Raw genomic sequence first — 13802 nt, 5'->3', positions numbered from 1 at the left:
TGGTACCTCCCCCACAAAGGGTCAAAATTTAAAATATCCACGAAACTCCTAAAACGCGAAATTAACATCCGATTCCATTCAGACTTGACAAATCTCAATATTTGTATCAACACAAGATCTCTTATAAAGATGGTAGAGATCGGACTATCTCTTCTGGTACCTCCCCGATATAGGGTTCAAGATTTTAAAAAACAAAACGCTCATAAAACGCGAAATAAGCATCAAACTCACTTCAAATTTCACACATCCAAACAAACACAAGATCTGTTGTGAAGATGCTATATATATATCTACAAACCTCTTCTGGGCGAGAGTGCTTCGGTCGAGTAACATTTGCTCTTAGTTTTTGTCTTGCCATTGTTTAATTTGTAGGTATGAGCATTTTCTCAACAATCGTTACAGATTGTTGAGTAAAAAGACAAACAAATTCAAAATAAAGCAACAAAGCATATCCTCCAACTTAATGGACCTTGAGCTCCTAATTCTCTTCCTGCCTAAAAAAAACAACCTCACATTTTTTTTATTACAATTTAAAAACCCCATCTTATTAATTGTAAAGATAAAAACATTTTTTTTCGCAACATGTTTAGAATACAATTATTATAGACTCTTCAAGGTGACACACAAAAAGAACCTCAACAAATTGTAACGATTCTAATAGAAATCAATTCCAAACAAAAAAATATATAAACGGACATTAACTTCAAATTAAAATTTAACTGATGGCCATAAAAAAAAAACAAAAAAGAACAAGTTCAAATTCAAGTTCATTACCAGTTGTGGTGGCTGTGCAAATTTGTAAATTCTTGGTCTGACGCAGTCGTAAATTCAGCTAGCCCCCACAAAAGCCAAATGAAAGAACAAAACGGAAAGTCGCTCAAAGAAAAAAAAACACAAAAACTTCGAGAAAAAGGCAAAACCAACTTTTTAAAGGAAGGGAAAACAAAACAACCGAAACCTGTTCTGGCGACTTAACGCGTGGCTTTTGCGCCATAATAATCTGTAATGCAACAATTGTTGTCGTAATCGCATCACATCACTCGTTCGTTCGTTCATTCACAGTGGAAACTTTTCGACTCACAATTAACGGCATGGAAAAGTTTCAGCTTCAACGTGAGAGACACTGAATGACTAACTGGCTTCCAGAACAAATCATCAGAATTGCAAACCAAAAAAACAAAAAGATGATGTCTAAAGGACTGTCTTTCAAGGTCAGGGAATTTCATTGCCTTTTTATACCCTCCACCATACATAGTATGGAGGGTATATTAAGTTCGTCATTCCGTTTGTAATTCATTGAAATAATAATTTTAGACATAACAAAGTATATATATTCTTGATCCGCGTAAAATTCTAAGGCGATTTAGCCCTGTCTGCCCGTCCATACGTGCGTTCATCTTTTGTAATCACGCTAAATCCAAACGAATAATGATACGAAGCTAAAATTTTGTACAGATCAGTATTTTGTCTGCAAGCAAGTTAAGTTCGAAGATGGGCTATATCGGTCCATGGTATCGTATAGGCCCTATATAACGGGACCCCCTCCCAATATTCGGTATTTTGATGATTGTAGCCAAATTTTTCAAGGAAATTGTCTGAAAATCCACAAAAGGAGTTCCTTTTGAGTACTTCACCCCCTGCAAGAGTATTGTCTATATAGGTCCACATCTTAGTATAGCACCTATACAACGGTACCTCCCTATATTCGGTATTTTGATGATTTTAGCTACATTTTTCAAAGGAATTGTCTAAAAATCCATGCTAGTAGCTCTTTCTAAGCACTTTACGCACTGGAAGAGAAAAGTCTATATAGGTCCACGATATCGTGTAGCTCATATACAACGTTACCCCCTGATATTCGATATTTTGACGATTTTGGGGACATTATTGATCGGAATTATTTCAAATTTCGTATTTAGAATTCGTAATGGGTACTACAGCATATGACAGAAAATTGCCTATGCATATCCAGGTCTTCGTATAGCCCCGATATAACGGTACCTCCCGATATTTGGTATTTTGATAATTTTAGCGACATTATTCACTCGTGTTGCTCAAATTTCTTATTGAGAATTCGTAATGGGTACTACAGCCTGTGACAGAAATTTGTCTATGCAGATCCAGGTCTTGGTATAGCCCCGATGATGATTTCAGCGACATTATTTACCGGAATTGTTTTAAATTTTGGCATTTGAATTTCGAAATGGATACTACAACCTGTGACAGAAAATTGTCTATGCATGTCCAGGTCGACACATAGGCCCCATATATCAGTACCTCCCAATATTCGGTATTTTGACGATTTTAGGTAGAAAATTAACCGAAACTGTTTGAAATTTCCTATTTGAAATTCCTAATAGGTACTACAGCCTGTGATAGAAAATTGCCCACGCAGGTTCAGGTCTTTGTATAGGCCCCATATATCAGGACCTCCCAATATTCGGTATTTTGACGATTTTAGGTACAAAATTAACTGAAATTGTTTGAAATTTCCTATTTGAAGTTCCTAATAGGTACTACAGCCTGTGTCAGAAAATTGTCTGTGCAGGTCCTGATCTTCGTATAGCCCCGATATAACGATACCTCCCTACAGGGCGGTCAAAGTCAAACGCCATAATTTTTACTTTTTTTTATTGAATGAAAGCAAAAATGTCGGAAATAGCATCAAATTTTAGAATAACTTTAGATTTGTTCGAATTGGTCACCTTTGGCACGAATTATGGCCTTCAAACGACCAATGAAACCGTCACACGCAGCCCGAATGTTGCTCTGCGGTATTTTGGTCCATTCCCGGGGAAGCGCTAGCTTGAGGTGATCGACACTTTGGTAGTTTTTAGTGCCAACCTTGCTTTCCAAAATTCTCCAGACACAATAGTGCAACGGATTGGTTTCCGGAGATTTTGGTGGCCATTGTGCGCTGGAAATGAAGCGAGGAACCTCATTTTGTAATCATTATTGGGTGGCGCGTGCTGAGTCCTGTTGGAATGTCCAAGGTCTGCGCCAATATGTATGCGTGCCAAAGGCTTTAATACACCCTCCAGAATATTTTCGCGACAATATTCGGCATTTATTCTGATGCCACGGTCGATTAATACGAACGGAGAGGGACCATCGGCTGTTATGGCGGCCCACACCATCGCTATGGTGTTCTAGTGGCCAACCGAAGGTGCACACTTTCAGCTGACTTCTTTGGCAAGTAAACACGATCCTTTTGTTTGTTTACAAAATGCAGGACAGCGAATGTTTTCTCATCGAAGAAAATCAAATTCGGCAGTTCACCACTTTCGGCCAAGCGAAGCAACTCTTTAGCTCTTTTGAGTCTATTTTTTCGGTTGCGGTGTAAGTTCTTGCACTTTTTGGAATTTCAATGGCTTACCCCGAGCTCATTTTTCAATATTTGCGAATGAAATATTGCGATATGTTCAGCTCACGAGCCATTTTTCGGCAACTGCGACGCGGGTTTCGATCAAGTCGCTTCTTCACTTTTCGAACCATTTCTGCTGATGTTGCTGTTTTCTTCCGTCCACTTCCTTGACGTCGGGCTACGCTACCAGTATCACGGTAACGAGCGATGGTACGAGACACAAAAGATTTATTCACATTTAAATGCTGGAGTGCTCTAACTATTGCCACTTGTGGTGTTCCAGCCAAATATAAAGAAATCACACTATCACGCAAGCATTCCATCACGAATAACTTTTTTTCTGGAAAATTCTCACCAAAATGCTTTTGTACGATTGTAAACAATATAATGATCTGTCACTGCAGTAATTTTAACAGCTGTCGGACGAGTGGCTTAGAAATGACAGCATCTGAAGTTGTTTGCAGTTTTTTCATCTCACTCTGTATAATTCCCATTAACATGACGAAAATTGGCAATTTGCAATAATACAGCCCGAAAACAAGACATTTTTAATTTATTCACCTTTTTATGAGTCAACGATGCCGGTAATTTAAAATTACCTTAATGATTTAAATTTACCTCGCAATTGAGGTTATAAAACATATAGACTTGTTAATGGTTAATTTTCATTTATTAATCGTACAAGCGGCAATTATAGAGAATTTCTATTTGATCACTTGCCCATAATAGGGGTCACGGGAAAATGGAGTCTATAAAACAGACAACATTAAATAATCATAATTTTTTAATTAATATTTAATAACCCACATTTAATGTTGCAAGGTTTTGTGTAATTAAAACCACTAGATATGGGTGTATCAGGACAAGCAATTATTCAAATCGTTTTAGATTTCATAATTACAACATACTTCGTAACAATGTGTGTGAGATTGGATCCAAGGTGAAATGATTAAATTTTTCTAGTAAAATACCTTCTGAATGCTAAGGAAATGGATCAAATTTTCAATTGAGAACACAGTAATTACGGGAAAATCCATCAAATTATGAAAGTAAGCAAAATGACGGGGTGATCTTCCCCTTTTTCCAATTTTTTTTACATTTTCGGTTTAATATTCTTTGGAATATTTACATTTTACGGTGCGAGTTGCCCCGTTTTCCACATTTTCTTTTTAATTTTCGGGTTAAGATTCCGTGGAATATTTACATTTTTCGTATATAGTGCCTTCGCCAATATATCTGACAACGAGGATTATTTTGGTCAGAAATTGTAACACTCAAGCCAATCAACCGAGGGGTCTTTTTGAACACCATTTACACGAGATCGTAACATGTCTAGTTGTTCTACAAATTGATTTGTCATGAAATTCTAATATGGGTCCCAGAACACTCTAAATCTTACCCAGAAATTCATAAATAACAAAAAAAATATTTTATTGTTAAAGCCGTACTTTATGTGAGTTTATGCAAAATTCTCCTAGAAGGCACAATTTTAAATGGATAACGTCAAAGACAAAGTTATTCTACATCAAATTTCACTATAAGTCACCAAGGAAAAGAAATCTCTATACCCATTATATAGCAGGAAAATTTTTGCATCAAGTTCCCAAAAAAAACTCAAAAATATTTCTTAATGTTTTTTTTTCATAAATTTTCCTAGGCCTTTTTTCGAGTTGATGCTGGAAAGTAGCATAGAATTTGTTAAAAGAATGTGTTAAAAGAAGAAATATTCAACACAACATTTCATTAAAAATCTCAGAATGAACCATATATCTAGGTTTAATAGTTTTTCAGAAAATTGCTTTCCAAATATAGATATTAAATGTGAAAATTATGTGTTCGAGTTTAAAAAAAAATAATAACTGCATAATTTACTGCACAGAAATGAAAAGGATAACCCAATTTTGCTCCAACTTTTCAAATCCTAATATTTGCGTCAGTGCTAGGTCAGGTGCGAAAATGGACAATATCGGTCCACTCCATCAAGTACCTCCCCCACAAAGGGTCACAATTTTGAATAATTATATCTCTAATAAAATTTGATGTAAGAGTCCGATTGTCTTCAAATAACACATATCACAATATTGTTATTAAGCCAAAATCGGGTGTGAAAAAAGAATATATCGGTCCACTCCTTCTGGTACCTCTGGTCAACATTTTGAATATCCATGAAGCTCAAAAAAACGAAATTAATATCCGATCTCATTCAGATTTGTCACAGCTCAATATTTCTATCAACACAAGATCTGTTATAAAGATGTTAGAGATCCGACCATTAATTCTGGTACCTCCCCCACAAAAGGCCAACGTTTTAAATAACCAAAACGATTATGAAATCTGAAATAAGCATCCGGTTCTCTTCATATTTCACACACCCTATTATTTCTACGAACACAAAATCTGCTGTGAAAATGGGATATATCGGCGTAGAACTTCTAGCACTTCCCCCTCAAAGGATCAAAACTTTGAATATCCATGAAGCTCAATGAAACGCAAAATTAACATCTGATTCCATTCAAATTTGGCATATGTCAATGTTTCTATCAACACAAGACCTGTTATTAAGGTGATAGAGATCGTACCATTTCTTCTGGTACCTCTATTTTTAGGTTCCATAACAGCTGCTGATACTAAACATTAAAAAACATATTTTCCTTTACCCATTTTGCATGATCCCTTTTATAACTTTTTTCTACGTTCATTTTGTTTTTAAACAAAAATAATTGCTTTCTTTTCATTTTCTCCTCTTTACAGTTACATAGAACAAGATCGTGTCTGCGGCTTCTGGACATGGTTATTTGTACTCTCCAAACTACCCGAATTGGGCGATACCATCTTCATTGTGTTGCGTAAACAGCCGCTGATCTTCTTGCACTGGTATCATCACATCACGGTGCTCATCTATTCGTGGTTCTCCTACACCGAATATACCTCATCGGCCCGCTGGTTTATTGTCATGAATTACTGCGTGCACTCCGTCATGTATTCATACTATGCCCTGAAGGCGGCCCGTTTCAATCCACCACGTTTCATTGCCATGATCATTACATCACTGCAGCTGACCCAAATGATAATTGGCTGTGCCATCAATGTGTGGGCCCATGGTTTCCTCAAGACCCATGGACCACAGTCCTGTAACATTTCACAGACCAACATTAATCTGTCGATTGCCATGTATTTCAGTTATTTTGTATTGTTTGCCCGTTTCTTCTACAAGGCCTATTTGTCACCCGATGGCAAGAGCCGGCGCATGGCTGCATCCTTGGTGGCCCAGAATTCGGCCAAATTGCGGCCCACAACAAACACCACTAGCAACAGCAGCAAACCTTTGGTATCAACGAACGCCGAAAACGATGTTCATTTGCGTAAAACAAAAGTCCAATAAATTAACCCTACAAATATACCTACAATTCAGGGGATATTGTTTTTTTTTAATTTAATTGTCATTTTTTTAATTTTCATTTAACTGTAATAATTTAGAAATCCTAAAGAACAACAACACAAAATAGAACAAAAAACATAAAACCAAAAAAGCAACCTACAGTCGTTGTCGATGTCTGCTCTAAATCGAAATACAAAAATTAAAACAAAACCAACAACAACAAAATGAAATTTTACCTATTGCAACTATTTGAGAAACAAAAATAGTCATATTATATGTTTGAATTATATACAAGTCTATATTTTACTATAAACTATTCTTCAAATAACAACAAAATGCTAAACAATTATGAAATTAAATTAGAAATTTGTAAAATTAAAAAGGAAAGGAATCGATGTAAAGGACAGTTTAAAAAAAGGAAAAAAAAAATAGTTGTATTCAAATCCAAATTATGTTGGAATCTGCAAAAGAAGAATTTTTGAAGCTATTATATAATTTCAGTTTATTGCCGCCAAATGGAGCTTCTTTTCAAAGGCAATTTTTTATGTAATTGCCTTTGTAAAAAAATATTAAGCATACGAGGCATATAGAAGACCTAGCTTCCCAAAGAATATTCCATGACTTGTCTTTATAGATAGATAATATTGTCTTCATTAATAATAAATATTTTTTTTTAATTTCTAATTAAAAATAATAATTTCCCATTCAATGTAAATCTAATAAATTATATATATGATCATAGCAATCAGAGCATATTAAGTAAATTACTCGAACATTTCTTCTTCGAACTGGTGTGACACTACCTACTTTAGGACACTTTCCACATCGTGTTACAGATATGTAGCGTGATTTTTTAACATTTTGCAATAACCCATCTTCTAATTGTCTTTAAAGAACGCCCATAAAATTTGAAACTTAAACGAAAGGCTTTACTTAATAATATATATTTTGTACAATGCTTTGTAATATAAATATGTTAGTTATATTTATTTATATAACTTTTGCCATTAATATATTAATACATACCATACAATGAAGCTTTTCCCTACATATACCAAATTGTGTGAAGCGCCTTAAAGTATGTTATAAAAATGCATAGCATAAATGTGGCTTTACACATTACTTTATATGTTTGGAGTTTGGAGTCAAATGTAAAGTGACATTTTCAATAGTTCTCTTTGGCATTTTTATGGCATACTTTTCCACGCTTCCCGGAGTTTTTTTTATCTAAAAAGATACGCCTTCTATAGTATATATCAATATAAAAATACTAAAAGTATAGAATAAATAAATTGCAAATGCTTCTATAATAACGTATAGTTTATATAGTACATACCTATTTATAATCATGGTACAATAAGGAGGTAGAACTGATTCGTAAAACTACAGAAATACAGCCCTGAGGCTATGCCCGCTTCTGGTCAGAATTATTCAATTTTATATGCAACAAGTTGTTTTCATTTATTTCATATTTTTTTTGTTGATTTTTAAATTAAGTCAAATAGCACGAAAGATGAATGAAATAGCTGTATGTTCTCTCAATCTTCCAATGCCATGGCAAGTCTGGTTAATATCATTAATGTGCGCCCTGCAATTTAAGTTTCTTCCATTCAGTGAATTTGAAAAAAAAATTTTTTTTCCAAACAATAAATACATACACAAAATTCGCAGGAGTCGGGCAGACTTAGAAAAAAAAATTGTAATCAGCTGGCAGCTCTACCTTACCTTTTTATTGTACCGTGCTTATAAGTTTAAAAATTGTTGAGAGTTCCTTAGAGTATGTTATAAAAATGCAATATAAAATATGAAAAAGACACTTTATGTAATCGGACCTTTAATATGCCTTATGCTAGGGTTATAAAGTTATTAGTATATAGTAATATTATCAATATCCATATGAGTTTTTGGTCACGTCTTAAATATATTGTCAAGTAATGATTGTTATTTCATTCAGTGCAAAATTTAGTTTCAATCAAACTCTGAAAATGACTTTGTTGCAAAAAATGTTCAGTCCAGTTGCTCAATTCTTGTTCTATGAAAATATAAAATGAAGACATGGTCTATATAAGGTCGTCCAGTAAGTCCATCGGACAACTAAAAGACATATTTGTGATTTGAAATTCGAAGAAAGTCAACTCACAATAGTCTAAAACCTACTTGGGCGAACTTATATAGGCCTTGATGAACACTTTTGTAAAGGAAAGTTGCGTCAAATGGAAAAATTGTGAAGAGAAAATGTTTGTATTTACGATTAGAACAAGAATCCGGCTCCAATACGAGTGGCAAAAAACTTAAAAAATATCTAAAACTGAAAAAATTAGCTGTTATTATTTTCAAAATATCCAAAATCATATAAAAAAATTGAATACAATTCCAACCCAGAAAGCCCAAACGGCTTCCAAAGTATTTTTCTTTTTTTTTTTTTAATCTGTCCTTTACATTCAGATTTTGTAATTTCCACAAACAACAACAATAAATATTGTAAAACAACAACCAACTGAAAGATAAAAAGTTCATATATTTTTTAATAGAAAACCAAATTACGACAAAGAATTTGTATGAAAATTGAAAAATATATATATACAAAGACTAATGTGAATTGTTTGCAAATGCAAAAAAAATAACAACAGCAAATTTTTAACAAACAAGCTAAATTAAAAATTTCCCACACATCACATGCCAGGGTTAAATCCAAAGTAAAAGCAAACAATAACCCAGCAGACAACAAAAAAACCAAGTAAATATTAAAAATAAAACTTAATATTTTATATTTTGTTTTGCATTAGCAAACAACTAATTAAACAATTGCAACACAAAAAAATATTGTATTTAACTCTTACTTAGAATTGTCAATGTAAATCACCAATGCAAATAACCACCTCTCTAAACCTAACCTCAAAACCATCTCCTCGCGAAAACAAGTTAAATGTCAACAACAACAAAAAATGTTGTCGTCACATCTGAATGGGATTGACACCTTTGTTTTTTTAAGATTCTCCATAAGATCTAGTCACAATTGGCATTATTACAAAAAAAGTACAAAATAGAATCTAATAATTCACAAAACAAAGAAGGATTTTCGATCTTGCAATATCAGCAGATATGACTGACAAAATGTTAAAGTTTGTTCTTATTTTGTTGCCAACAAAAAAACGCATATAGCATTTTGTATACTACCCACTATAGCTGTCATATTGACAGTTAAAAAGTGAAAATGTTTAAGTTTTCCTTAAATCGCACAGCCGTTTTGAATGTAATTTTTGTTGCAAGGGGGGGGCACTAACTAGGTTAATACACAGCTCAATGTTTGTTCCATTACCAGAAACCTATGTACTATTGTGCCCTACAACACGAGGTGGTCACGGTATTATTTTTTTGAGCATTTGTTTGTAACAGGCAAAAGGAAACGAGATAGACCCATAGTTCCTTTTGATAATCTGCATAGAATTATCAGCCGACTTGTTGAATTTGGCCCACCCAGCCGTAATATGGATTCCGTAGTAACGATATTTTGGGGAAATATATCAAATACAGCTCAGAAATACCTTTATCAAATTTTATCGAGATCGGTTCAGATTTGCATATAGATGGGAGCTATATCTTTATCCGATTTCAAGTTATTTGTACACCAAATGGGCAATACAAACCCGAATTGAAAAGGCACAAATGCCTTGGCAAAATTTACTAGAAATCGATTTAGAGGAGGATATTCCTCTCATATATTAGTTCCTTTGGACTTTAAATTATAACTATAATCATAGTTGGTATGATTTAATTCTCACAAATTCCCCATAAAAACTTTTATTTGTTAGGTGAAGCTCTACTAAATATGCAAAGTGGTGTAGGGTATCTAAAGTCCGCCCCGCCCGACTTTAAGACCTTCTTTTGGTTTTGATATTATGTATCGGGTTTCGTAAGAAAATGTTTTGATTATCTTAAGTTTTGCAACAAAACCAATCAAATATCCATGATTTCGATAAATATTATGTATTTCTTTCTAGATAATGTGTTGCTATAATAAATGGTATTCGGATATATTATTTGTTTTCCAATAGGAAAAAATATCCGAAAACGGGCCGTCTGTAGAAAATTATTTCCGGCTATAGTTTTGCTGCAAAAAAAATATAAAATTACTTTTTTAATATTTTTTATGGAAAACTATCTGCAGACCCAGCTTGACTTATTTTAGGATAAAACATTGGTATTTTAAAATAGGTATGTGTCCAAATTCCATGTCCTTATTTAAATAAATGTAACACTTAGGAGACCCATATAGATCGGTAATTAAAAAACTTAGAAAAAATACCCTGTTGGCAGTTGGAAAATGTGGGAACGAAACTAATTTTAAAATGCACAATTAGAGGAGATGGTTGCCGGTTCAAAAAAAAGAAAAATAATTCGAACCAATCGAATTAAAAATATTTTGTTTACTGGTTTTTTGTATTTATTCAAATTTCAAGAAGAAAAAAGAAAACAACATAAATAACTCTAAATTGTTAAATTTATAGAAAAAAGAAACGCAATATCTAGGCATTTGATAAAAAGACAACATTTTCAAAATAACAAAATGCTTAACTATATTGTGTACATCATTAAAGTTTTTTGTAAAAAAAAACAAAACTAATTGAAAGAACAAAAAAAAACAAATTAAATTCATTTTATAAAACAAAAAAACCCAATTTGTTAAAAAATAACAACTACAAAAAAATAGGAAAATAGAAAACGGAAACTGTTCAAAAATATATACAAAAAGAAAATTTGCTTTTACTTAACTTCTGATATTGTCTCAATTAAAACTTGAAGCAAAACATATTGCTATGGCTTCTTGCAATATTCAATTAATGATTTTTGTTTATTAAACAATACGAAAAAAAACAACAATATTACTAGTTCAATTATTGCTTACTTCCTTTTTTATTATTACGCTTGGTTTGGTTTTGTTTCTTTTTACTTTTTTGTAATTTTTTGTTAAAATATTCCATTTCTATTGGTTTCTTTCTTTCATAACCACAGAATTACATGAAATGCATTTTCTCTCTCTCTCTCTCTTTCTCTCTCTGTTTATAATTATTTATACAATGGTATTTTCTTACTATGTATTTGTATACATAAACCATATTCCACATACTATATGAAATATATACACATATTTTACTTATTTCCTTCTCTAATTGCTATCATACATACAGACATAAGTGTTTAGGGCGAAGGTTCAAATTCGTTAATAGAGAAACAAAAAGTGTATGGTGTTTTTATTTCTTCTTATTTCATGAAAAATAAGAAATATTATTTAAAAATCGTATTTATAATTATAGTTTTTAAGCCTAGAATCTGTATATTTTTTATTTAATTAATTGTTGAATGAAATGCGCAAATATTTTATATTGTTTTTTTTTCGGATCAATGAAATAAATGAACAAAAACTTACAAAACATACAAAAGTAAACTTAAAATGTGTTTAAATATTTATTTCTATTTTTTTTCTATGGAAATTTAAAGCTGAGTCCCAATCATTCAGAAGGTAGACCAATTGTATTTCCGTCCATACGGATGCAAGCTCAAAGATGGTTAAGGGAAAATATTTTGCTATAATATACAGCTAGAATTCTGAAATTTGGAATGAGGAGCGCTGTAAGTGTACTAAAATTACTGCAAAGCTCAAAATTTTTACCTAGGGTTGATATAAGGAGGACGTTGCTAGTTGTACGAAAAGTACTAAATTTGGTATTAAGGTTATGAAAAGAACTGGAATTATGCACGTTGGTATTAAGATTACTGAGAACTCGAAGCGTTTAGCTTTTTGGAAAAGAGTACTAAATGGTACAGAGTATAGGAATAGAGCTGGAAATTTGAAGTTCGGTACAAGGTTCCACAAATAGTGTGAACGATTTTGTCATGTTTTTCTATACCCTCAGTCATATGGCTAGAAAGGGAATATATCATTTGATATGGCCAAAGCGTGCCTCATCGACCCTAGGTCCCTAGACCCTAGGTCTCTTTAGACCAAATCTGTTTCACGATATTTGGAGTCGATCTGGCGATGTCCATCCGTCTGTCTGGCTGACTGACTCTTGAAGGGAGTATCCGATTTGATCTAAACTTGGTACAGCGTAATATTATCGTCAAACTAAGATTGAGTTCGGAGACGGGCAATATCGCTCCAATCCTTCTGGTACCTCCCCCACAAAATGTCAACATTTTCAAAGAAAATAATTTACTGCACAGACAGAGAAAAGATCCACTCCATCAAGTACATCTCCCATAAACGGTAAAAATGTTAAATAATTATAATTATATAAAGTTCGGGCCATATCTTTTGGTACCTGTTCCACATAGGGTTCAAGACTTTGCAAAAGCAAATGCTCAAAGAAAGCGAAATAAGAATTTAACTATTTTCAAATTTCACACATACAAACGTATTTGGTAACACAAGATCTGTTGTGAAGATGATATATATTTGCGAACCCCTTCTGATACCTCACCCTCGAGGTGTCATCACAATTTTCAACACTTCTATTTGTCATAACTTGCGAATCAAGTCAGCGATTCTTTGCAACTTGCTCTATCTAAATATTTCTCTCAACCAGAAACCTAAGATGAATATGGAATTTATGATTTCGCATAAAATTGGAGATAAATGTTCGATTTTCTTTTAATTGTGCCCATACCAATATTTTTATCTTGTGATAATAGAATACTTCTGTCGACTATATTTCCCATGGTAAACTTAAGGAGGTAAAGTCATTTCAGATAAGACAATCCATCTTTGCATTTTCTGTAATTTACCTTGTCAAATTTTACTGAATAAACCAGTAAAGAAAGTCTTAAAGTCGGGCGGGGCCAACTTTATGACACCCTACACCACTTTGCTAATTTAGTAGAGCTCCGCATAACAATTAAAAGTTTTTATGGGAGAATTCAATCATACACGCCATGATTATAATTAAAAGTTCAATGGACTAAATATGCCGAAGCATTTTTATCTTTTAAATTCGGACTTGTATTGTCCATTTGGTGCACAATTAATTTGAAATCGGATAAAGTTATATATGGGAGCTA

The 13802-nt window shown here is 33.1% G+C and overlaps 1 protein-coding gene across 1 annotated transcript in view; it reads left to right on the top strand.

Moving 5' to 3' along the window:
* LOC101887413 (elongation of very long chain fatty acids protein 6) overlaps positions 1–12196 on the top strand; it is a 96133-nt gene extending 83937 nt beyond the window's left edge. The window contains exon 4 of the mRNA XM_059124391.1: positions 6116–12196. Coding sequence (XP_058980374.1) covers positions 6116–6746 — 631 coding nt within the window. The 3' untranslated portion in view covers positions 6747–12196. The remainder of the gene's footprint in view (positions 1–6115) is intronic.
* Positions 12197–13802: the final 1606 nt, after the last annotated feature.

This window comes from Musca domestica, unplaced genomic scaffold (genome assembly GCF_030504385.1).
Source record: "Musca domestica strain aabys unplaced genomic scaffold, Musca_domestica.polishedcontigs.V.1.1 29, whole genome shotgun sequence".
In the NCBI taxonomy this organism is placed as follows: Eukaryota; Metazoa; Arthropoda; class Insecta; order Diptera; family Muscidae; genus Musca; species Musca domestica.
Note: the sequence above shows the minus strand (reverse complement) of the source record. Positions and strands in the feature narration are given on the sequence as shown.